This window comes from Helianthus annuus, chromosome 4 (genome assembly GCF_002127325.2).
Source record: "Helianthus annuus cultivar XRQ/B chromosome 4, HanXRQr2.0-SUNRISE, whole genome shotgun sequence".
Classification (NCBI taxonomy): Eukaryota; Viridiplantae; Streptophyta; class Magnoliopsida; order Asterales; family Asteraceae; genus Helianthus; species Helianthus annuus.
The window spans coordinates 129,105,984-129,132,384 of record NC_035436.2 but is presented as its reverse complement, the minus strand read 5'-3'; the positions used below and the strand labels follow the sequence as shown (position 1 = coordinate 129,132,384).

At 36.9% G+C, this 26,401-nt stretch overlaps 1 protein-coding gene across 1 annotated transcript; it reads right to left on the bottom strand.

Moving 5' to 3' along the window:
* Nucleotides 1-4,965: 4,965 nt before the first annotated feature.
* Nucleotides 4,966-12,716, bottom strand: LOC110936616 (RNA-binding KH domain-containing protein RCF3). Its single transcript, XM_022179022.2, has 8 exons — nucleotides 11,805-12,716; nucleotides 10,932-11,405; nucleotides 9,730-9,978; nucleotides 9,152-9,373; nucleotides 6,622-6,701; nucleotides 6,358-6,466; nucleotides 6,124-6,250; nucleotides 4,966-5,237 (listed from the first exon to the last, which is right to left on the bottom strand). Exons 1-8 carry the CDS (start codon nucleotides 12,489-12,491, stop codon nucleotides 5,218-5,220), a joined length of 1,968 nt encoding a protein of 655 aa, XP_022034714.1. The 5' UTR covers nucleotides 12,492-12,716; the 3' UTR covers nucleotides 4,966-5,217.
* Between the last annotated feature and the right edge of the window lie 13,685 nt (nucleotides 12,717-26,401).

Sequence of the window (26,401 nt, the reverse complement as noted above, 5' to 3'; positions counted from 1 at the left end):
CCTGACTAACCTGAGGACGATGGTCTATAGTCTGGTATATGCGTAAGTACGAGTAATCATTCCATTTCATCATATCCAACCCAATTCCCAACCCGGGAATCCCATGCCTTGGCTGTGTGAACTCACCTTGGTTTGCTCGGCAGATACACAAGGAATATAAGTAGCAAGTAAATGGTCACTCACGTCCTATCATGGTTGTTATACGAGTCAGGTTCGTATATAGCACGTATATAGTAATCACGTATAGTCATGGCAAACATGTACGCACGTAAGCAGATAAGACATAGCATGCGTGATTCAATTGTTCTAAGTCCGTTCATACCCGGCCCAATGGCATAAGCAGCCCAATAACAAAACAGTCCAGATTCTCAATCGGCCCAAATAGCAAACACATACAAGTCCATTAACAAACAGTCCACAAATTCAAATCATTGGGCCCGTGACAGTGAAGGCCCAACAGTGTGCGTGTAAATGGAGATCTCGAGTCGCAACGGAGATCTCGAGTCGCAACCGGAGATTACGAGTCGCAACGGCTGGTTGCGAGTCGCAATGGAGATCTCGGTTCATCATGGTCTGGTTACGAGTCGCAACGGGACTCGCAACCGTGGTTTCGGCTGGTTCTGTTTGTGGTCTCGAGTGGGGTTCCGACTCGCAACGAGTGATGCCGAGTCGCAACCGCGTGTGTAACTGGTTTCCGAAATTCCTGCATTGACTATTCCGTGATTCTAGCAAACATCTACGGCAGTTTCGAAATCAGATCAATCACAGAAATTTATCAACAGTTGATTTAGATTTCATGCATATTCATAACCATTCAAGAACATCGAATCAACGTGAACTGCATTCATATGAACAACAATCTATTTCTATGAACATGTAACCGTGACTAATTACCTAGCCCAAAACTTAGCATATCCACAAGTTAACATCCGAATCATATAGCATAACAACAGATTTCATCGAGTTTCATCCGATCCGTATGAACATGTTAGCAATCCGAAACACATATTAACATTTGATTTATAACCAAGCACACATGTAAACCGGTTCTATCACAATCAACCATACTAGCATCATCCGAATTACATCATGTAATGTTCAAGAATCATATAAAATCATCATGTAAACGCATAGATCACAATATCATCACATACAATCAAATAACAATGTACACTAACCGGTTGGAATCAAAGAGAGGGTGAGCCGAGAAGTGTTGTTCGCCGTCTGGTTCCAAGTAAACGAGAGAGAGAGAGAGCAAAACTTCTAGGGTTTGTGTGTGTTTGTGATTTGCAAAGGTGGTAAAACAAGTCCCTTGTTCCGGTTTTGTGTGTTGCGAGTGGGGAGTGGGCCGAGCCCACTCGGTTGTCTAATGGACCCGGGGACAAGGAGTGGCCCAAAGGGCTTGTGCGAGTGGTGTTGTGCGGTTCAAGTTGTGTAGCCTTGTGCGGTTTGGCTCGTTTACATACATACACATATTATATGCACAACACACGTAATAACAAAATCACATAATTATTCAATAAACAACGTTCTCATAACCACGTATCGTTACACAAAGTGAGTCTAAAGTTCGAGTTGTCACACATGCCACATTTACTCCTTTTCTTGTATTTATGTTAGTTTTTGCTGCATATTTGTTCCTTTTGTTCATTTAAGCTCATTTGTTCCTGAAAATACAAAAGGAAGACAAAAGCACACTTTTTCCAACATTAGTACTAAAAAAACGGTTAGTTTTATGCCTCATTTGATGTAATTTATATGTTGCATTTTACACACATCAGCATGCTTTATTTCGGGATGAAATTTCTTTCAACTTGGGGATGATGTGACAACCCGTACTTTCGAGGTTAGCGTCTTCTAATTTCGTGAATTTTAACTTCGCATCATTTCACTTCACGTTCCATTATACGTCGTATTCGTATGTATGTTATGCTATTGTGATAAACTTGATTACTATGATGAATGCGGTTATGTTGTGTGTGCTTATATTAATTAGTAGATGTCTAATTATACTATGTGCGGCCCAGCTTTAACCAACTTGTACATCCCAAGCCGCACACCAGTTGACCAGTTGCACACCACTTTGTTCTTGGCCCAAACTCTCCCAAGCCCAAACTGAGCCCAAACCCAAGTACACAAACTCTCTCACACACACCTCAGCCGCACACCATGTAAACACGGACACATACCTCAGCCGCATACCCTTACAAACTCGGAAATCTCTTTTAGTTTAAACAAATTCAGACTAACCTAACCCACATCTAAACTCGGACCAACCTTGTAAACTCGGAACCTTTGGCTTGTGTTACAAACTCGGAAACCTCACCCCTACTCTATTCTTCGTGTATAAATACTAACCTAAACCCTAACTCGCCCCCTTCCCTACAAATTAATAAAACGCTCTCAGTTCTCTCTCTCTCTCTCTCTCTCTCTCTCTCCCTATCTCGGTGATATTTCTTCCCTGCAAAACCCTAGCCATAGAAAGGTATTCCTTCACCTTTCTCTTTCATATGTTTGTTTTATGTGATTCTATGGATGGATTGTTAGGGGATACCTACGTGCATGTATATATGATTTATGAGACCATGTTCATATGAGGATGTAGGAGGATTAACTGTTAATATGATTCATCATTATTTCAAATATGTGTATACATATGTATGCGATGTATAGGTTGTATGGATATGTAGTCCTGTTCGTGTGTAAATGAAGGTATGTGCAAATTGTTTGATCGTATGAATGCTGAGCTAGTAACTAGGATTTTGTGGTAATAAAGTTTTGATGATTTCTTGTGTTATTGAATTGCTAAATCTGATGTTGTCCATGTTTATGATGTTATTTGATGATCCAGGGTTTATGTGAGTCATGTATGATGCTTTGTAACTTCTTAATATGTTTGAATAGACACGCATGTGGATAAGGGTTATGATTTTGAGGTTTGTACGTCCTTATTAATCTTGTTGATTTTGGTATGGTGATGAAATTGTGATAAATAAACCCTAATCTACTGAAAAGGTTCAATTGTGTTCGTGAAATGGTATAATGGGATTAATGAGACTTGGGAATTGTGATTTGGCAACGTGCATGGTTGCGCCGTAAGCTACAGCCAAGGGCCGTAAGCTACGGCGGGTGCTTACTGATTTGATCAGAAAGTGTGCACCGTAGGCCACGGTTGGGAACTGTAGCTTACGGCGGGGTTCTGCTTATACCGCACATCCCACACACCGCACACCCATGGTACGCACACCCCCCACACTACACACTCATGAACCGTACACCGTACACCGTATATCGCACACTCAAGTGCCTATACTGATATCATACACTCATTATTGTTTGTTTTGTGAATGAAAATAGTATCTTTTGCTATGAACCTACGTATGATCTCACATGATTTATGTGCTATGTGATTATTTGTTTGCATGCTACTTGTTAGAATACGTGTAGAATTTACGTGAAATATTTGTACACAAACCCTAATAATATTGGTAACCATAATAGGACGTAGCTGACCATTCTAGCTCGTGTACTCTTAATATGCCAAGCTAAGCTAAGGTGAGTTCACACATTTACTAAAAGAATGCATTCCCGGTTGTTGGGAACCACACTATCCCTAGTTTGGGACTGCCTAGTATTCATGGAATGAATACTACTAAATACTGTAATTTATATTTCATGTTTTTAGCGGACTAAATGAACCTCTATCTGAAAGTCCCCACGCATTATAGCAATTAGTCGTCGGGTTTGACAAACCTCACACCGTGCTGGGATCCGGGCGTGAACTTTTGACCTTGGCATATGATCAATGATGACAGACATTGATACGGGGCACAAACAACTACAACAGTAAAGTTTCGGTACCACACAGTTTAGTAGCTTAACAATGGGTTAGCTACCCATGACATGTTGTATAAACTAAGTTTTTAAACAAACATGTTTTCATAACAACACTGAAAACTGTGAACTCGCCAACTTTATGTTGACACACTTGTGCATGCTTTGCAGGTCGCTAGGGGGGAGCTTGCCTTGTGGGAGTGTCGTGATTGCGATGAACTATTTGTTTGGAATTTATTAAACATTTATGGTTTTCACTATTGTCTGGATTTTAAACATTTTGCTTCCGCTGTTGACTTAGACTTTAATTGAACGTTTAAAAACTTAATCACTAATTGTGTTGATGGTGATGGACTTTATTATATTATTTAATTGTTCAATATGATTAGTGGCTTGATCTTGGTCGGTCGCACGCCTCGCAGTAAAACCCCTCATGTGAGTTTTGAGGGTGTGGCAGTGATGCCTTCTTATCATCCCCACAACTTGCCTCACAACACATATGGTATTTGGACATGTGATGAAATGTGTGATAGATATTTAGGTGTTTAGTGTTATTTAGATGCTTAGGATCCTACTAACTAGTTAGCTAGGATATGATTTGATGATGATGTGATGCTAAACGACAAATAAATGGGCTCATGATTTAATTAGGGATTAATTATGTGATATTACTCGGTAATTAGTATCTAGGTACTCTTAAGTTATATAATAACCCTTGATAGCACTTTATGATTATCAACATTATCTATTGATTATATATTTGTGTTCATTGGTGGAAATTTGTAAGCCTCGTTGCTAGAATCGGCAAAATATAATACTTGTGCGTTTTCCAGAAATTATAGTATATATACTAATTCTATATAGTTCGTTATTCCGTTCTAGGCATAAAACCTGTCCTGACATAAAATTGTTTAATCGGATAGTCTACCAACGATCACTAGAATTGTTCTCATCGTATCGCAACACGGCGAATACAATCACATTTCTTGGACATTGCTAGCCTTGATAGACTCAATTGGTATATAATTAAAGTCTAATGCACGTAATTGTATAATTAACAATTATTTAGTCGTACGGATATACCTTTTATTTTGCCGTTTGTCACATGTACAAAGACTGAGAGAGAGGGAGTAAAAGCCTAAGGGCCATTGGAAGAAATAATGATCAAGAACTCATACAACTCAATGATGCATCAAGCACAATTTTTTTCAAGCATCAACACAATCATGCATAAGCATTAGTACAACATGAAAATTACAATTATGGTGCTCACTTTGTATCATCCTATAATACTAATTCATGTACCTAGTTTAGTACTTTTATCCCTCCTTGTTTGGGACTATTACATGTTGGTACTCCACATATAAGACTCCTTGATGTTTTTCAAGGACCATCTTCTTGGGCTACAAGATTAAACAATTGAATAATGATCAAAGATACAAGTTATAACAAAGATATATGTATGGGTCAAACGGGCCGGGTCAGGTAGGGTTTTGTTTTATCTCCAACAAGAAAAATCAAAACCCTTAAATGTGGGTTAAACAAGTGAAACATAGGAATGTAAACGAGTCAAGCCGCTCGTGAGCCACTTGATATTGGCTCGCTAATTGAAGCTTGTTTAATAAACAATCCCGAGCTTCATATACCAAACTCGTTTAGGCTCGTTGGTCTAAACTAGTCTACTATATATATATATATATATATATATATATATATATAATATAATAATTTTTATTCAATATTAAAAATAAATATTACTAAATTACATAATAGATACTATTATGTATATAATAATGATAAAATTATATAATAATATATATACACATCATTTTATATGTGTGTATATGTATAAAATTCAATTATGCATATATATACACAAAACAATTATGTATTTATATGAAAAAAATATATTTAAATAAATAATTTACGAGCCGACCAAGCTGAGTTCAAGCATGAAAACTTTTTCACGAGCTCAAGATCAAGCTCAAGCTTGTTTACACCCCTAGTGAGGCGTCATCCAATGTGTTTTTAATGCACACTACCCCTTAAATCATTTAATTAAAACTAGTCAGATTTATGTTAGACAACAAAAGATTTGGAGCCATACTTTACACACTAACTATTTATAAGAATTGTTAGCATTTGGGAAAAAATGTTTTGGGCCAAACTGAAACTGGCCCATTTAGACCAGAATAAAGGAATTGTCCGTTTTGACCACTTATCGAACATTCCAACCCGCCTACGCACACATATATATATGCATAAAGAAATAGGAAGAACGCTACGTACTGCTCAAAATAAATCCTTGGAGCAAACTCTGGGCTCTTTCAGCCTGCTCCGGGGTACCAGATATTTGGATGATATGCTCCATTGCTTCTGGGCTTGTATCAACCAATTTAACATTGGCTCCCGAAAGCTTGTTTGTTTGCAATTTAAATAATAATTATAAAAGTCAAAAGACATATCATAAACAATTCTAAAACATAATTAACACATAAATTTGAAGTTTGGAGGTAGGCTTACTTCACTGATCTGAGCGAGTTTATTTCTTGACTTTGTTATCAGCTTGGGGACCGCATACTCTGGTATGACAACTTCTAGTATACTCCTAGTAACCAGCGGCACAGCAATCCTATACAAAGAGAAAGATAAAAATGGTAAGTAAAACTATATATATATATATATACATACATATATATATATATATATATATATATATATATATATATATGTTCTGTGTGTAATGTACACAATTAGCAAATATGTAAAATGAAAAAAGACCACTACCTGTTTGTTGCACCTGGTGCATCGTCACAACTCCCAGTTTCAGTTTGATTTACAGCTTCACTGTTAGATCCCCCGTTATTCTATACAAAAAGAATAAGTAGAAAATGAGTAATCATGCTTCAAAACATATAACAGAAGAAAGAACACATATGCCAACTTTTTAAGGTGGCAAAACAAGCGGTTTGCGTAGGTTAGGTAACGGGTCATTATGAGTAACTTGGGCATGTCCGGTTGGGTAACTGAACCAAAGTAAACAGATGGTCCCTATGGTTAACCGAAATTTTGGATTTAGTCCCTAGTTTTTTATAAGTACACGGACGGTCCCTGTGGTTTGCACTTTTTTAGAAGGAGTTAAATGCCATTTTAGTCCCTGTGGTTTGAGCCATTTTGCCATTTTAGTCCAAAGGTTTTATTTTTAACCTGTAGGTCCAAAAAGGTTTCACCGTTGCCATTTTAGTCCACTGGGTTAACTTCACCCATTTTTTCTGTTAACGAGAAGACCAATTCGGTCATTTTATATGGCTGAATTGCCCTTTTAGTTAACAGAATTACATACAAAATTACCGAATTGGCCTTCTCGTTAACAGAAAAAATGGATGAAGTTAACCCAGTGGACTAAAATGGCAACTGTGAAACCTTTTTGGACCCACAGGTTAAAAATGAAACCTTTGGACTAAACTGGCAAAATGACCCAAACCATAGGGACTAAAATGGCATTTAACTCTTTTTAAAAGCTAGGGACCATCCATGTACTTTCGGCAAAAGTTGGGGACTAAATGTGTTTTGTAGTGCAAACCACAGGGACCATGCATGTAGTTTAAAGGGTTTTTTGCATATTTCCCCTTAAAAAACTTTGAAATTGCATATATACCCGAGTCAAAAAATAAATTGCATATATCCCCTCTATTAACTAGTAAAATTGCAAATTTACCCATTTTGATTTAATTTATTAAAATTAAATTATAGAAAGACTATTTTACCCTTCATTTTACTAAACTTTAGAAAATTACATATTTACCCTTTTTTTACTAGTTTTTGTCTTTTTTCACCGAACCTTCCACAATACAAATCATGACACTCTTCTACAGCATTCACTTCCCTACCCTTGAACGAATGTAGGTAATGTTCAATTATTATCTAGTACCCAATTTGCTTGCATATCCAGCATGTCACTTCCTATTTCATGTCACTTCCTATTTGTTCTTTGAGACTGACCTTTTAACATAAACCCACCTAACTATAAAAGAATACACCTCTGTTTTCTCTCAAAGTTTAATGCCAAGCCAACCAAGAGATTTTAAAATTAAAAGTTGAGATGATTAATCATTCTATTAAATGCGGAAGTCGGGTAATTTAGCGGACACATGGTAAGAAAGATCACGGTGACAAGACACTTTCTTGTTTCTTTGTTACCTACCTAGTGGTGGAGTACATAACAACAGCGACTACAAGGAGTAGCTTACTCACGATGATGGTGGCTTGGCTTCTTCAACCATTAGCGAGCATCGAGGGTAATATCATCCACCATCACCATCAACACAAATTGAACCTTTATTCTCTCTCTCCCTCTAGTGGTGTGGTAGTGGTGGTGGTGGGTGGGTGGGTACTGATACTTCCACCGGCATGTGTGTGAACATTATATTTATTTAGGGTTTTGAGAAGGGTTGTTTTGTCATTTTAACAGAGAAGGGGAGATATGCAATTTTTATTTAGGCTTGGGTAAATATGCAATTAAGGGTGTTTTTAAGGGGAAATATGCAATTATTCCTAGTTTAAAAAAGCTAGGGACTAAATCCAAAATTTTGGTTAACCACAGAGACCATCCGTGTATGTTACTCTTTCTTTTAGGGTGATTCTATTTACACCTAACTTTTTGCTATTTGCATGAAGTGATGTGACATTAATAAATTCATATTAGTGTTTTTTTATATAACTTCCAATATATAATGTTTTATTAAAAAACGAATATGGTTTTGCGAATTGCTTATTTTTATCTACGTTTTGATATAATTTTAATAAGAAAATGGAGCCGTGTCAGATATAATGTTTTATAAATCGTTATAAAATTTTATATTCCGTTTTTTTTATAAAATTTATATCAAAACACAGATAAAAATAAGCACATCACAAAACTATATTCGTTTTTTTAACAAAACATTATATATCGGAAGTATAAAAGAAAAACACAAATACGAATTTATTAATGTCACATTACTTGGTGCAAATAGTAAAAAGTTGGGTGTAAAAGTAGGACCCTTTCTTTTATCTTAATGAAACTCATACATGCAAGGAATTAAGCTTGAATCGAGTCACTACACGCAAAGTCTGAATCTGGTTCCAGTCTGGTTCAGGACCAAAACCGATTCTAAACCGTCACTGAGCCAGTACTATATGGCTGGTTCTTGGTTCTAACATTTCCAAAACTTCAGTTTCGGTTTGGTTCAGTTTCAGACCATTGCACACCCCTATACCCATTCATCAGTAACTGGGTCAAAATGGCACATCAACAACAGATAAACGGGATGGTTACCTTTGCTGGAATGGGTGCGGCTGTCGTTTGGCTGGATGCAACGGTAGAAGTAGGGTTATTGCTAGAAGCTGCTTCAAAATTTGAAGCACTCCCCACAGGGCTCGGTGCAAGAAACGGACTGGGTTGACCGTCTTTTTGGAATAACCCTTGAAATATATAACTCCGTAATCTCAATGTCAACTCCACAAGAGCTTCTCTAGCGGCCCTGATTTCTCCAACAATCTAAACCAAAAAGGATATTGGTATAATGGTATAAAACGGTCAAAACTATATTCTATACTTTTATAAATGTACAAAATGATAATTTTACATCTATAAACTAGGGGTGTTCAGAATTCGATTCGGATTAAAAAATTTCAAAATTCGATAAAGGACTGTTTAATTACACAAAACCACTTTGATCAGCTTTGTTGCAGCGGACCAATTATCCGAAAGTGATTATAACTGGATAATTACACATCAGAATCACTTTCTCCGAACACTAAAACTGATTATTATGACTTCAAATCACAACAATAATATAATGGTTTCATATAAAATATCCAAATACACCGAAAGTATATATTATAGTCACGAACCTGTACAAGTTCATCATTAACTGATACAAACTGTGGAAGATTATCTCTGGGCAGAATCTGAATATCTGCACCCGTCATTTTCTTGGTTTCCGCTAAGAACCCATCTCTTGCATCCAAACACGCGATTTCACCAGCAGACAGTAAAAGACGAGTAGTGATAAAATTTTCTTTTTCAGGAACAAGATCCAGAATTCGAGTCTGAATATGCAAAAGTGCTTCTTGAGCAGGAAACAGATCGTCATCAGGGCCCTAACATTACATTTCCCGCAATTATGGTAAGCACCTTAAGAGACAAAATTGGGGAAATCAACAGTAAACATATTCTTGTATGATTATTACGGGTGGAAAATGCGCAAGAGGGTAACTGGTTCTTGGCAGAATGGGTAACATTTAGTGTGGGTCAAAATGGGTTGGGTTAAGCCACAAAATCACAAAAGTTTATTGTCTCTTTTAAAATTTTATAAATAATTAATTGAGTAAAATGCCATTTTCGTCCAGTAGGTTTGGCCAATTTTGCGACTTTCGTCCAAAGATTTGTTTATCCAAAAGGTTTGAAATCTTTGCCATTTTCATCCGCCTCGTAACTCCATCCATTTCTCTGTTAAGTACAGGGTATTCCCGTCTTTTTTGCTAACTTAAAGGGCAATTCTGTCTTTTTCACTTTATGTAAAAAGACCAAATACCCCTGAAAAGGACCAAATTGCCCTTTAAGTTAACAAAAAAGACAGAAATACCCCTGACTTGACTGAACGGAGAAAAATGGATGGAGTTAACGATCCGGATGAAAATGGTAAGATTTCAAACCTTTTGGATCCAGATGCGGAAAAAACAAACCTTTGGACGAAAGTCGGAAAACTGGTCAAACCTCAGGGACAAAAATGGCATTTTACTCTAATTAATATGTTAAGGGTGAATATAAAAACTTAATTAAGTAACTAATATACAATGATCTAGTATTTATTTTAAAGAAATCATTTAACTTTAACCCATTTGATATAAAGTAGAACCCGAGTCAAACAGTTTATAGGTAAACAAATTAAATAAAAAGATGATCAAATGATATAAAGTTCAAACAAGTTGTACAGGATATGACCAAATGATCTTAATTGTAGTGTACAAGAATACCCAATAAATTTCTAAAAAGAAATCCAAAAATGGATCCAGTTACTACTTATCAATACGAAGATAGAGAAAACAAGTACCTCCTCTGAAGAAATGATGATTATTTGTTCATCTGACCCAGCCACACGATCAGCGACCCGAACTTCGACACCAATTTCATTCTGAAGCAACTCCATAAACCCATCGGATTGCCCAATAACGCTATCTACCTTGCTACTTGGACAAAGTATTCTAAACACGAGATCTTCTGCATATAGTGACTGAGCATTGTCAGCTGCAGTGTCGTTAACATAACCAGATGGACGTGAGCCCTGACTAAAGCTTCTAGAATTGTTTAGACCACCAGATAAACGGGGACCGTAGTTATTCCCGTCCATTGATTGTCGACGGATTATGTTATTTGGGTGATGCATGAAATCATCTTCGGGAGGAAAGAACCGATCAGGTGATTGCATTCGGTTCTGGAAATGACTACGGTCCCGATGTTGACTTTCACGTAATCGTGAGGAGATAATTTCTATTGCGTTCTTTACTGAGACCATGTCACCAACAACCTGTCGTAAAAAAGAGATTAACTTTATCATATTAAGATCAAACATTTAAGAGAAGTGTTCTCGCTAACTCAAATCGGTGCAACTTCATAGCATGCTTATTAACAATGTCTCCAATTTCCAACCACATGACATGCTCATTCAAACATACTATCAAGATAATAGCACATTGGCTAAACAACCCTAAATTACAATTTCTGAATATAGAATCTACTCATCAAAAAGACATTCAAGCATCAAGGAACCAACAAAGCACAAACTTGTACACCTTGAACAACACTCTTATACATAAAATTGGAGCAAAAAAATCAAATTCATAGGTCACCATTAATCACAATAAACAATGTTAGCAAAAAATAGCAATTCATTCTACTTGCATGAACCTGAAGTGTATGTAACAACCTGAACAATTTCCTCAGACATATCGACACAACGCGGAATGGTATGATCTCGAGGCAAAACCCTAATATGAGTCTTAGTCTCCATCCTCATCTGCTCAATAATCTTCCCACCTTTTCCAAGCAAACAACCAACATGCATCCGAGACACAACCAACCTCGAAACCATCCGACTCCCCATATACACCTCCTCCTCCTCATCCCCCATACCCCCATAACCCCCCATACCCCCATCACTCTCCAATATCCTCTCATGTATCAACAACAAGGCCTCTTGCGCAGGCGAAAAATTCGGCATTCTCCCATCCGGATCCCTCCGCCGCGTATCGGATATCTCAATTATCCTCTCCTCGTCCCCCGGAATCAATTCATGAACATTAATCCAAGCCCCTGTGTGTTGCCTGATTGCCTTGATTATACTCCCTGACTTCCCTATCACGCTTCCGGCTTTCGCATCGTGACATAGGATCCGGTAACTTGTGGTAACCATCAGGGACGAGGGATCCTGCACTTTCCGGCCACCGGCGATGCTCCGCCGCTGCGGCTGCTGGTGGTGGTGGTTGTGGTTGTTGTTAGGGCCGTAATGGTGGCTGTTGTTGTAGTTGTAGCGTTGTTTAGTTCTAGGAAAACTGTCCATGTGGTCATAGTCCTGATCGTAATAGTAGCGTTTAGATCTTGATCGATCCATCATAGTTTTGGATTAATAAACCCTAGAGGAATCTGGTCTGTAAGTTTGTGGCAATGTAGATGATTGATTGAGATTGAAGTTGAAAGATGAAACCCTAGAAAGAAAGAAAGAGAGTTGAGTGTGTGATCTGCTGCAACCAAACCAAATCTAATTGGGGTTTAGATGATGAGTGAGGACTGTCTGATATTTTCTCTCCTTTTGTGATTTCTGATTAATTGAGTTTGACGTATTTATTGTTGGATTTAGATTTTTGGATATCTACTAAAGACTTTATTTTTTTTTCTAACAGCCAACGAATACTATTTACTCTGATCATCCGGGTAAATCCATGTTCACTATTCCAGGAGAAGTCTACCGTCTGAAAGACCACTGTGATAAAATCGTGGCCGACCTAAAAAAATTGCATACAAAAATTACCTTAAATGAGACTCTAATCCATAACCTTCACATTGAAAGGTCATGAGGTTACATCCTCACAGTTTGGCTATATGGTGTGGAAAAAAGCACCTTGGGGCTTTATCTGCCCACCTGAATGACACGTAAACGACAAGTTAGCAGGAGATTTGATTGTTAACTGTCATGCAGTAGGATAAAGTCCTATAAAACATATATTATCATTACTCAATCATTTTTACTTTAAATTTGGATGTATATTTAAAATAATAAACATTATATAAAAAACATAAATTCAAAAAAATAATTAAGATAAAACATAAAAAGTAACATTAAAATAGAATAGAAAATATTACAAAACAATTTAATTAAAAACAAAACATAAAAAGTTATTTAATTAAAATAAACGAATTAACTAAAACGGTCACGCAAAATTCTCCAAGCCACAAGATGACGAAAACTAGTGTTTTGAAGGTATTGAAACTCGACACGGATCGCGCCGATCGCTTGGTCATCAGTTAAACCCTCTTTGTCGTTCAAGGCATTAGTAAAGAGCCTCACAAATTTCCCACACATTGTTAGCATCGTCATAAACCTGCCAGTTACGTGATGTATATTACGATTATTTGCACCCACTTGTTAATGAAAGTGTGCCAAAATCGCGTTCCAAGTCGTAACTGTGACACTCTGGGTCTTCCCGAGCATATATCTTGTAGTGACAATATGTACGTATGAATTATTAAATGAAAGATGTGAATTATCTGAATATGCTATCTGTTGCTGATAACGTGTATGAAATATATATATATATATATAAGTGTATAAATACTAGTGGGCCGAGACCATGACTTGAGACCACTTGGTCTCGAGTGAACCGTAGATAGTTGGGGCCGGTTGGGCCGCAAACCCCCTTAGCCCACTCGGAAGCCCACTTAGGGTGCACCACCTAATATATAAACCCAAAAACCCTCACACTCCCCTTTACACTCTCTCTTTCACTTCATCCTCTCTCTCTAGAAAACCTTAAACCCCAACAATCAAGCATCACCTCTCCTCTCCTTCCTCTTGGACCAAACCGGTGACAACACTAGAACTCTCGGCTCAAGCTTGGAATCATTCGGAAGACCGCTCATCAACCCTTGTACCCCCACACTTAGAGTATCTAGCCGGTTAGTACCTCTTTTAGTTTTTATTGACAAAATACATGAAAAATTGTTATTTACCTATGATGAAGGTGTTTGCTTGATGATATAAGTATTATTTTTTGCTTGATTTAAGTGATGAAAATGTTCCTTCATGATGATATGTGTACGGTTTGGTAGGAGCATGATAATAAAGTAGGGTGTTAAAGTTGTTAGTGAGGTTTGATACATGACTAGGGTGTTATATGATGCACACATGATTTATGATTTAGTAATGGTATATAATTGCTGAAAATGCTTTCAAAGTTGCAAGGATGACATGTTTCGGGTCGGTTTTGAATGATGATGCATGATAAATAATTTGAATATGTGATGAACCATATGAATATGAGTTGAAGGTGCCTTGAAGATTTGAAAAACTTGTTGTTTGATCCATCTTGGTTAATTGTTAGACAAAGAAACATGTTTGTAAAACCTTATTGGATAGTACATAAAATCGTGAAATCAGAATTCTGTGGATAGTACAATGCGGGCAGATGTGCCAGAATCAGCAGGTAAACGAGTCGAGACCTCTGGTGTCGACTCGAGACCATGGAGCTACAACTCGAGACCGCAACGGTTGCGACTCGAGACCCAGACCAAGCAACTCAAAAACGGACTTCAGGGACTCGAGACCATCAAGGTCTCGACTCGAGACCACATCGTGACAACTCGAGACGGGACTCGAGATCTCCGGGGTTGCGAGTCATGCCTGCACCACTCGAGACCAACCATTACAAGTCGAGACCTCCTGGTTGCGACTCGAGACCGCATGTTCTCGAGTCGAGACCACCTTGTCTCGACTGGGCTGCTCACTTTAGTTATTGGGCCATAACGTGATTTGTTTGGGCTGCCTGTTTAACTGAACTATGTGTTAGTTGTTACTGTTGACTGATCCAATAGTAGAGCAGGCCCAATAACTCAACATGTAACTGTATGCATGCTATGTGTTAGATTATGTGTAAAAATACGTGACATTCTCTGTACCTAAACCTGACCTATACTGGTAACCATGTTAGGATGTGGTGACCAGCGTGCTTGACAAGTAACCTAATCTGCCGAGCAACCCAAGGTGAGTTAACACACTAAAAGCATGCGTCCCAAGGAGGGACACGGACAAACGACCAACTTTGGGAAAAATACTTTTGAACTATTATTTCCGGGGGAAATCCGAATGGGTACTTACTATCTCCGGGGGAGATACGTTTGGATATTATTTATAAATCACAACTAGCCAAACTAAACGAAACTCTATCACCTTAAGTCCCTGCTTACAGTACCGATTAATCGCCGGGGGCGAACAGGTTATTAGTTGATAGCGCTATTAGGTTTGACAACCTCACACCGTGACCGGGGGGATCGGGCGTGAACTAGTAGACCTTGCATCTTGGTTAATGACGATAGACATTGACTCGGGGCACAACAACTTTCCGTCAACAGTTTCGGTATCTACAGTTTAGTGAGCTTACAGATGGGGTAGCTCCCCACAACGTGATTATAAATGCTTTATCTAAACAACTTACGTTTTCAAAAACTAAAACTTGACACCTCGTGGACTCGCCAACATTATGTTGATACCCTACTGCATGCTTTGCAGGTACCCAGTGATTCAGGAGCTTGCAGCTTGCGGATGTGTAGTGGTCGTCTAACCCGTGTGTTTGGTTTTTAACAAACTTGAACTAAGAACTTTGTTTTAATCCATTTTGTCTATGCTTCCACTACTTATCTGAACTATTATTAAACTTAAAACTTTTGAACTTTGACTATGATATTTGCTAACCTTGTGGTTGGTGAGTATTATTTATGTTATTTATTATATTGCTCAGTATAATTGGTGGCTGGATCCTGGTCAGTCACGCCTCCAAGCGGTGGTGTTCCGCATGTGGATTTTGGGGGTGTGACAGTAACAGAATCTGAAGCCTGCCCTTGCTCCGCAACATGCACCCAAGTACCCAATCCGTAGCCAAAGTGATGTCCTCTTCCTCAGTCCATCGGTGCACCATTTGAATTTTGATGAACAAAAATATGAGAGAGTTGATTTTGTAGTATAAAAAGTGAGAGATTTTGTGGTATAAAACAGTAAAAGATGAGGACTTATATTTGATGGTTGCCAACGGTCAAATATTAAAGATTTTATGGTATAAAACAGTAAAACACGAACAGGGCCTTGTTTGTGTTCATTTATTAAGGAATGAGCATGTTCATGAACTGTACATGAACGCTTACCGAATGAGATTTCTTGTCCGCGTTCTTTCATTAAGGAAACAAACGTGTTCACGAACTGTTCATGAACACTTACCAAACACAAATGAACTCAAACAAATGTTCACGAGCATCAATGAATACAAACAATATTCATGAACACAAATGAATACCCATGAATATATATTCACTTTAGAATAAAAGCTGCATAATTCATTACAAATATTATGAAGAATCCATCAAAAAATAAATAAGCACTTAACATAACCATCCGAACACATTTTACATAATTATCAGAATCATGGTTAACACAAAATTAAGAAGTTTGTCAAGCTTTAACACAACGTGCAATTGAATTGGTCAAATGAGAGATGTTCGAGGAGGCTTATAGAAAAAATACAAAAAATGAATGAGGGTGCAAAAATAGAGCATATAAAAGCTTAAGATGAATGAACATAAATGAACACATTAATAAAGTAAATGAATGAACCCAACATATGTTCATGTTCGTTTGTTTAACATAACAAATAAATTTTTTTTTGTCTGTGTTCTTTTGTTTATCAAACAAACGAACATAAACGAACTTCCCACCGAACGGTTCACGAAGTGTTTGCTGAACGTTCGGTTCGTTTACAGCCCTATTAAAGACCGTTGCAAATGATCAAATATTAAATACTCCTACATTTCATCCATTGGCGCTCGCTAAAAAGACCACGACATCATCTATAGTGCCCCTACAGCGGTGTTAGGGGCCCCATATTGCTTAGGTGGTGGAGGACGTGAGCCCACATCGAATAGCCTTATATATATATATATATATATATATATATATATATATATATAGGGGAGCGCTAAAATGAAAACCACCTCCAGTTGTAAGAACCGCGAGAACCACTCTCAACCAATCAGGTTATGCCAACATAAAGGGTATGTTGGTCATTTACCCCAAATGTCAAATCTTCCCTCTCTCCACAATTAAAGCCACTGACTCTTTATATACTCTCCCCTCTCTCCTCTCTCATTTATCACCATTTTTCATCTTCCTCAAAAATCCTCTGCACACTAAACCCACCATTTTTCATCTACCTCAAAAATCATCTCTTCCACTCCCTGCACTCGCACACAATAGATCGGAGCCCTAGCTCTCATCGCCATCACCTTCTTCACCACCAGACTGTTGGACCAATCACTCACACATTCCACTTCACACTTCAACCGATTCCAATCCGACGTCGTTCGCTTCTCCAGCAACGACGACGGTCCCGTACGGTGGCCCCGCCATGGATACGGTGATGAGATCGATCTCAAGATCTATGTTTACGATGAGAATGAAATTGACGGCGTTAAAGAGCTGTTGTACGGACGTGACGGTAAGATAACGCCGGAAGCGTGTCTCAAAGGCCAATGGGGCACTCAGGTAGTCTGGTTTTGTATTTTGAGTTAATTTAAGTTTATAGATTCGATACGTCGTCGTTTTGTTTTGATTTGTTTGTGTTGTTGAAGGTGTTTAGGTTAAAGTTATTGTGATTTGTTATTTTGGTGATGAGATTTGAGTTTACCTGAGTTTATAGATTCATAAAGTTTGTTGTTTTCATCGAGTTTGCGAAATTGAAGTCGATTGATTGGATGATTATGTTGCTTATTGTTTACTGATGCTAAGGTGTTTATGGTTTATCATTTTGTTAATGAGATTTGGAAAGTTAGAAGTTGTAAGGTAAAGTAAGAAGTTGTAAGGTTGCTGTTGTTGACGGTACTCAGCGCCGCCAGTGGGCTTTTTGCAGCAGCAGAGCTGCCACACACGACGGCCGGCGACGGTTTTCGCTCCGACGAACCCTTTACAGACCCCGCTGGGCCTCGCTGATGATGGATATGCTGATATATAACGACGGTGGGACGATGACAACGAGAGACCGAGGAACAGGTATGTATCTTTGTGTGATTTGGGGGTGACTGCGGCGGCGAGCAGAGAGAACAGCAGCAACAACACCGTGGGCCTCCGACAGGTGCTGGACGTCGGCGACGAAGCAGAGACGACATCAAAAACCTCGTTCACCTCATAGGTCAGTTGAGTTCATCGGTGTTTATTTTGAATTCATGTAATTTTTTGGAGGTTTTGAGTGAATGAAATTGTTAACTGTATCAGTGATGTTTAACTAGGTATTCATGGCCAAGTGTTTGTTTGATTGTGAAATGAATATGCACACTTGTTGGTCGATTTGTTGATTTGTCGAAATGGGGTTTTTGTATGTAGCATGACTGTAGAGGTTTAATTGGGGATGGGTTGTGTAAAGTGTTAAAAAAAGCAGCTCCATCCCTTGTTACAGCTGAGTATGTATAAATATGACAGGTAAATTTTTTAACGTAAAACTGTATCGCTGACCCGTAAATTTTTTAACATAAAACGTAAACTTTTTAATGTAAAAACGTATGTATAAATATGACAGGTAAATTTTTTAACGTAAAACTGTATCGCTGACCCGTAAATTTTTTAACATAAAACGTAAACTTTTTAATGTAAAAACGTAAAGTTTTTAACGTAAAACGTAAAAAGTTTTTAACGTAAAACGTAAAAAAAGTATAACGTAAAACGTAAAAACGTAAAACGTAAAACGTAAACTTTTTAACGTAAAACGTAAACTCTTTAACGTAGAACGTAAATTTTTTAACGTAGAACGTAAACTTTTTTAAGGTAAAACGCAAACTTTTTAATGTAAAAACGTAAAGTTTTTAACGTAAAACGTAAATTTTTAACGTAAAACGTAAAAAGTTGACGTAAAACGTAAAACGTAAAACGTAAAGTTTTTAACGTAAAACGTAAACTTTTTAATGTAAAATGTAAATTTTTTACGTAGAACGTAAACTTTTTAAGGTAAAACGTAAACCTTTTAATGTAAAAACGTAAAGTTTTTAACGTAAAACGTAAAAAGTTTGACGTAAAACGTAAACTTTTTAACGTAAAACATAAACTTTTTAAGGTAAAACGTAAACTTTTAACGTAAAACGTAAACTTTTTAACCTAAAACGTAACCTTTTTAATGTAAAACGTAAAACATTTTTTATGTAAATCGTAAAACGTAAAAAACGGCGCGTAAAAAAAGGGGGCGTTAAAAAAACGACGCGTGAAAGAGCCGGGCGTAAAAACGGCGTGTTAAAAAGCGACGCGTGAAAGAGCCGGGCGTAGAAAACGCCGCGTTAAAACGGGTTGTAAAAAACGGAGCTTTAAAAAAACGCCGCTTGAAAAGCCGAGCGTAAAAAACGGCGTGAAAAAACGACGCGTTAAAAAACGATGCATGAAAAAGCCGTGCGTAAAAACGACGTGCAAAAACCGGCGCGCAAAAAAAATCATTTCGTTAAAAAAATTGAATTCAAAAATGATTTTAATAAAAAAATTATGTTTAAAAAATAAAAGTATTATAATAAAAAAAGTAATAAAAAATAATAAAGACTAAAAGACAAAAAAAAGTATTTTACTAAACTACCCTTTTGGATTAAAATATTAAAGACATAATATTTTTACTAAACTACCCTTTTGAATTAAAATATTAAAGACATAATAAGACAAAATGTATTTAATATTAGTTTTAGTTACTTTTAATCTTATCCATCCATCTTGTTGATCTAGTGGCTAGGGGAAGGTTCAAATGAAAACCACTAGTTATTGTGAAAACTCGAAAACTAATAAAAAAATGTTGGGTTTTTCACATGTTTATCAAAGTGATTTTATCCATATAAAATAAAAACGCAGCGGAATAATTATTTAAAACATGTTACTTGGAAGATTTAAAACCATTTTAAATGCAAAACCCAATAACCGGATCCATATATGACCTGCATGCTATCAAAAGTTAAAACACAACTATAGGGTGTTTAGAATACTACCTTCCATGAAGTAAAAGATATGAAGAAGATGATGCTTCTTGAATGGTAGTCTTCAAGTGTAGAATACCTCAAGCTTGTATACCCCAAGCCTTCCAACAAACACCTTGTGTTTAGCTAGGATTTTTACACTCAAGACTCACTTAAAAATCCCTCTCTTGGAACCAACACTTGGCCGAAATTATGAGAGAAGAGTATGGAGTTTTTGCACTTGAAAATCAAACTTGAAAAACCCTTATGCACAACCTTATGTTGGCCGATTTCTAGAGAGAAATCTCTAGTGTTTTTCAAGTCTTACAAGTTCTTCAATTGAAATTGTCATAAACAATTATCTTAAATCAAGTGAGAGAAAATGGCCACCCATATAATCCAATGAGAGAGTCTCTAACCATGCAAAGTGCATGGATTTTCATTGGACCAAAATGGTCTTGGAAAGACCACCCAATCAAAGAGCTTCTAACACATGCATTTGCATGCAATTTGATTGGACCATCCTAGTCTTGGGAAGAGGGGGGCGGCCCACCTTATTTAAAAAAACAAATTTTCTTTTAAATAATATAAGTCTTACATATATATATATATATATATATATATATATTTATTTATAACTTTTATAAAAATATAACATCATATGTTATAAGACTTATGTTATTTTTTATTATGTTATTTAACCCATTAAATAACAAAATAAAATATTCTTTCAAAATAAATTATCCATATAATTTATTAGTTTGTTAAGTGCAATTATTTAGAAAACCAATTTCTAAATATTCTAAGTGTTAATATTTATTTGTTTGATCATAACATAAATAAATATTATAAGTGTTTGTCTAGCTTGTATTTGGGTATGACTCGACTTGGATCATAACGTACTAGCCACATCAATTTAGTAGGTGTCTTGGGCATACAGAGTCCAACAAAAAAGCTAAAAAACATACCAATTTTTTTGCATAATAATTTTCGCTACTTTTAGTATATAAAAAAATTTCAAAAAAAAATTGCAATGCACATGTGTAATACAATTTTTTTTTTTTTTTGTAAAAAAGTTTTTTTATAAACAAAAACCTGCGATTTTTTATAAAAAAAATTGAAAAAAAAAATTTTGGTGTGTTTTTTAGGCTTTTTTTTTAGTTAGTTTTCGAGTTTTCATAATAAAAGTGGTTTTCATTTGAACCATCCCCTATATATATATATATATATATATATATATATATATATATATATATATATATATATACTAACTTAGAACATATATAGAAATAGTAACTTTTTTCATCTTTTAGTATCTTTTGTCATTTAAAGAATTTTCGTTTAAACCTTACGTACTTTACTCGGTTGTTATTTAACATTTTGTCTTTTAGCAAATTTTCGTTTATACCTTGTATACTTTACTCCTTTATCATTTAGTGTTTTGTCATTTATTGAATTTTTATTTACACCTACTGACTTTGTAATTTAGTGAATTTTTGTTTATAGTGTTGTATTTTACTTAGTTGTCATTTAATGTTTTGCATCTAGTGAACTTTTGGTTACTACTTAGCATGGTTTTACGCCCTCACCCTAAAACGTTGGTAGCACAATTTTATTTGGCTTTGTCATCTAGTGAATTTTCATTTACACCCCCCAATACTTTACTCTGTTGTCATTTAGTGAATTTTCAGTTGCTACTAAGCATGGTTTTACGCCCCCACCCCGCACCCCGGTAGCACGGTTACGCCCCTAGGCTGCAACAAGGGTGGCTTAAGACTAGTTAAAGTATAACTAAATTAAGGTCAAAGTATAATAATAGGGAAAGCGAATGAATAGTATTCTGTGGTGGTAGGGTGCTCTGAATGCACTATTTGGGCGGTGTGTCTTGTGATTGGCTTATTTCGACTGTTATCACACACATGTCGCGCTCCTCTTTCTAGGGGTCTTCAAAAAAAATCCGGATCCGAATTTTCGGATTCGGATGCGGATTTCTAAAATTTTTGGATAATCGAATTATTTGATATCCGAAAACCAATAAATTTTTTTAAATATATATATAGTATATGGGCACTATATTTAGTTTGAAAAATAGTAAAAAATAGTAAATAATTGGATTCGGATTTGGATTTATAAATGTTCATTGTTTTTAACGTTGAAAACCTAGAAAATCGAATATAGGTTTAGTTTTAATCTATGCACTAAATGAATTTTTTGAAATTTTTTATGAATTCGGATATCCGTTTGGATATCCGAATCTGTATCCGAAATTTCGGAGACGGGTTCGGATATTAATATTCACTATCCGAAATTTTCAGATATCCGATTTTGGATATTTGAAAACTGGATAATCTGATCTTGAACACCCCTACCTCTTTCCCAACGCACCTCCCCTTTAAACTAGAGAAAGAGAGAGAACTCTCTTATTCTCTCTTGATGAGGAAACCTCACCGCCTCTCTCCTCTTCAAAACTCGTCAGGTCTCTCTTGTCAAACAAACCTCTGATGGCGTGTTTGTGAATGAGTTTGCGATTTTTGTTTGACGTAAAGGCACAACATTTCGTTGTTGCAGCCGGTTGTTCAAGACGGTTTAGATGTCGTCATCACCGGTTGTTTGAGGTGGTCTTTGTGACTGAGTTTGGGGTTTTGTTTGACGAAGAGGCACGATAGTCACCGTTATGACCGGCTGTTCTTGACAATCTAGACCTTGACATCAGTGGCCTTCGGGGATAGCTTTTTAATCTTTTAAGGTTTTTATAAGCAACAACTTTCGCCCCCATTGGTGGACTGTTGTTCTTTCTGGTGATGGAGGCGGTAGCCTCCTATTTATGTTTCTGTTTGGTTTTCTTTGATTATTGAACCCTTTAGGGTTTTTAGATTTGTGGTTATGCAACGGCTTTGATCACCGTTGTTTTGGGCTTTGAACAGTGTTTCTGGGTGTTGATGTTTTCTGATTGTCTAGTGTTGGATCTATTTTATCCTTTTTATGTTTATGCCATTATTCTCGATTAAGGTTTTGTGAAGAAGCTATGATGTAACACCGTGACCACATGGAACTTGTGGCGGAAACGTCGGGTTGTCATGTTACAAGATTGTTCACAACACATGGTACTAAAGTTTCATCATATTAAGCAAATACATTACATTGTTTTTTAACACAAAGGATTACAAGTTTTTGTTTTTAGAATTAAGCAAACTAAGGTCTGAGCCCATTCCTACATGAAACATGCTTGATTATCATCGTTCGTTAATACCTGAAACATATGTGAAAATAGACGGTCGACAATAAAGTTGGTGAGTAACCTAAAGGACCCTCAGCCCTTCTCGAGAAGAAACCTATGGAAACCTAAAAGCCATTAAACTATCGATTTAGAGTATTCCCTCAAGGGCTTTCCTACTGTAATAATGAGGCACCCTAAATAACGATCTACCTCATAGTGCGAAAGTCTAGGGAAACTAGGGAACTATGATCAAACTCAGCTAGCAAACAGAGACAGGTGAACTAAGGGATCTTCTCATGAAGTATCTAACCCTGGTGATCTCCACTTGAAACTGCCTAACAACCTCTCACTTCACAGCTTTTAAGGTTGGTAGAACACATAAACCTATTAGAATGATAACTATACTCTTATGGTTAGTACGTACGCTAGCAAACCATCTAATAGTTAGAAGCACAAAGTAGTCAACCTAGCATGCAACTATTATATGAAAGACATTCACTACGCAGCATGAGGAGTAATAATTGATCAAAGAACAAGTTTAAGTACGCATATACATAAGATCATGAGAAAACCAAAAGTCTTTAATTCATTATAAACTCCACAATAAAGAATCCATAAACCGAAAGATCGAATATCAAAACATGTTTGTAGTCATCAAAACCTAGGCAGTGTATGGGGTTTTAGCCTAGCATCTTGTTCAAAACAGAAACAAAGCTTATAACGAGTTCACAAGACATAGTTAATTCAGAGTAAACAAAGAAAGTCAAAACCCGAAAGGTAAAACACGCGAATCTTGATCTCGATCCTTAAAGTTTTCAGCTTTCACCCTGCGTGCTCTCACAATCACCTTTCTCAACCGCCAATTCGTCCTAGGGTTGTTGTGTTTTAATTCTGATGCTCAAAATTCGTTTATATTAGGTTAAACATGTTGTTCCTAAACCCAAACAAAAATTTCTATGATTTTTGTTAGTGCATTATGTGTGTCCATCATTATTATACGAATGAGCTAGTAAGAGTGTGTGCTCATATTGTATAGATTTGTGTGAAAATGGAGAGTAAGAGTCCTGCTCACGAGTCTTGCGCGCACAGGAGTCCTGCTCACGCAGGAACCTAACCTATATATAGGTGGTCCGTAAGCATGAGGACATAAGTTTTGGATTTGAGAGGGGATTGAGTTGTGCTCTCTCCCATTGTTTATTGATGTATGCTCTTTCGATGAATTTTGGAAGCTAATCAAATTGGGTCGACTTAAACGTTATGCTGTCGAAATTTCTACCGAATTGGTATTTTATCCAAACTTCTGTCTAAACACACCGGAATACGATCCTAAAATTGGTATCAGAGCTATAGTACCGATTTAATCAATCTAATAGTTGATTGAATCACCTACACTCATGATTTATATGTTTTAGATGTAAAATAACATTTGGAGATCAATTCACCGATGGAATTTCAAATTAAAGACATCATTGTGTTCGGAATTGATTTTTACACCTGTTGGAAGTGATTTCATCATCAAATTCGAAGAAATGAAGACATGGATTGAAAATATGTGAACAGCAGCTCCAGAGCGCAGGAGCTTCTACACGCGCATGAGAACAAAGCTTAGAAGACATATGCGCGCAGGAGTCATGCTCGTATAGGAGTCCTGCTCACGCAAGAGTCCTGCTCATGCGAGAGTCCGCTCAGAGGGAAGATGATGAAATCACGGAATATTGATAGTTAGTGGGGTAGTCATGGAAGCTATGCATAAGGATTATTATTTGGTGAAGTGACTATTCATGGGCCAAAAAGTTAAATTCCGCATTTTATGATGAACTGACTATTGTGGAGCAAAACGACAAATATTTTGCAAAGTGGAGTTTTGAAAGATTGAAGAAATCAGAATTTGCCAAGATTGAGGAGGCAATTTAGAGATAAGTTTACAGAAGTCATAATTTTCCAAAAATGCAGGGGAATAAAATTTCAAGTTACATTGGCATTTTTGGAAATTCAAACAGAGATGCAATAGTATTCGGGTGGTTCTGACTCAAATTGACTGGTGATGCATAGTATCTCATATTCTTCGATTTGGAAACAAATTGTGGTCTCAGTTTTCTTCAAGCTGGTTGCACAACATATCGTTCGGATTCTTTAGTTCGTGATCAAATTGAAGTCTCATCTTCCTAAAAGCCGGTATACGGAACATATATATGATCATGGTGAGCAGTTAATGTGAGCCGTCAGATTTCATAGAGCTTTCAAGATATTATATACACGAGAGCTACACTACACTTTGAGTTTCTAGGCAAATGAGTTATTTTTTGAACTAACCGTCTAGGAATAAGGATGCCCAGAGATTAAGTGGCTATCGGGACTGGCGAAGAATTCTAGATATTTGATATTGTGATTAAGAAGAGGACTACATTTTAGTTTTTCAAACAAATGACTTATGTCCTGCAGGGTAATGATGTCTGAAGATTACGTTGCCCCAGAACTAATGAAAAAGGCTACGAAATTGATCTTAGAGGAATGTTTATCATTATACTTTGAAGATCACAGTGTGTTACCAGATGATTTGTGATACGACGAAGATTTGCTGCTTGTGGAGATTACCGTTTACACTAATCAATCATTCAAGTTGGAGAAGCATAAAGCTGATTACGGAAAACAGGATTTCAGAATTCTGTGGGTATTCACTTATTTGAAGATAACAAGTGTGGTATTTGAAATTTCTATCAATTATTGTTTGGGTTTTTTATAACAACTCTCCCAGAACCCCTAACATACTCCTATACGTCCTAAAATACACCCCGTATATGAAAAACAGACCCAAAATACCTTTATATTAATAAAAATAAACAAAACAAACTTTAGTGGGTTCTCGCGGGGCGCGACCCAGACAACCCAAGACTGTCGCGGGCCGCGACAGTTGGACACCAGGCCGCACCCGGTTCCGCCACGTGTCATGAACGTGTTAGGTCTAGTGGGTTGAGTCGACTAAGCTAGGGCCTACCCTAGTTTTCTCGCGGGCCGCGAGAGATATAGAAGCGGCCGTCGCGGGCCGCGAGCCGCCACTCTCCAGGCCTATATAA

What these genes read in the sequence shown, in the direction of transcription:
- LOC110936616 (XM_022179022.2), bottom strand. Translation starts at nt 12,491, where the DNA reads ATGATGGATCGATCAAGATCTAAACGCTACTATTACGATCAGGACTAT. An exon ending in CCGCACCCATTCCAGCAAAG is followed by an intron (nt 6,702 to 9,151) that starts GTAACCATCCCG and finishes CTTTTTGTATAG; the next exon opens with AATAACGGGGGATCTAACAG. An exon ending in AACTCGCTCAGATCAGTGAA is followed by an intron (nt 6,251 to 6,357) that starts GTAAGCCTACCT and finishes CAAACAAACAAG; the next exon opens with CTTTCGGGAGCCAATGTTAA.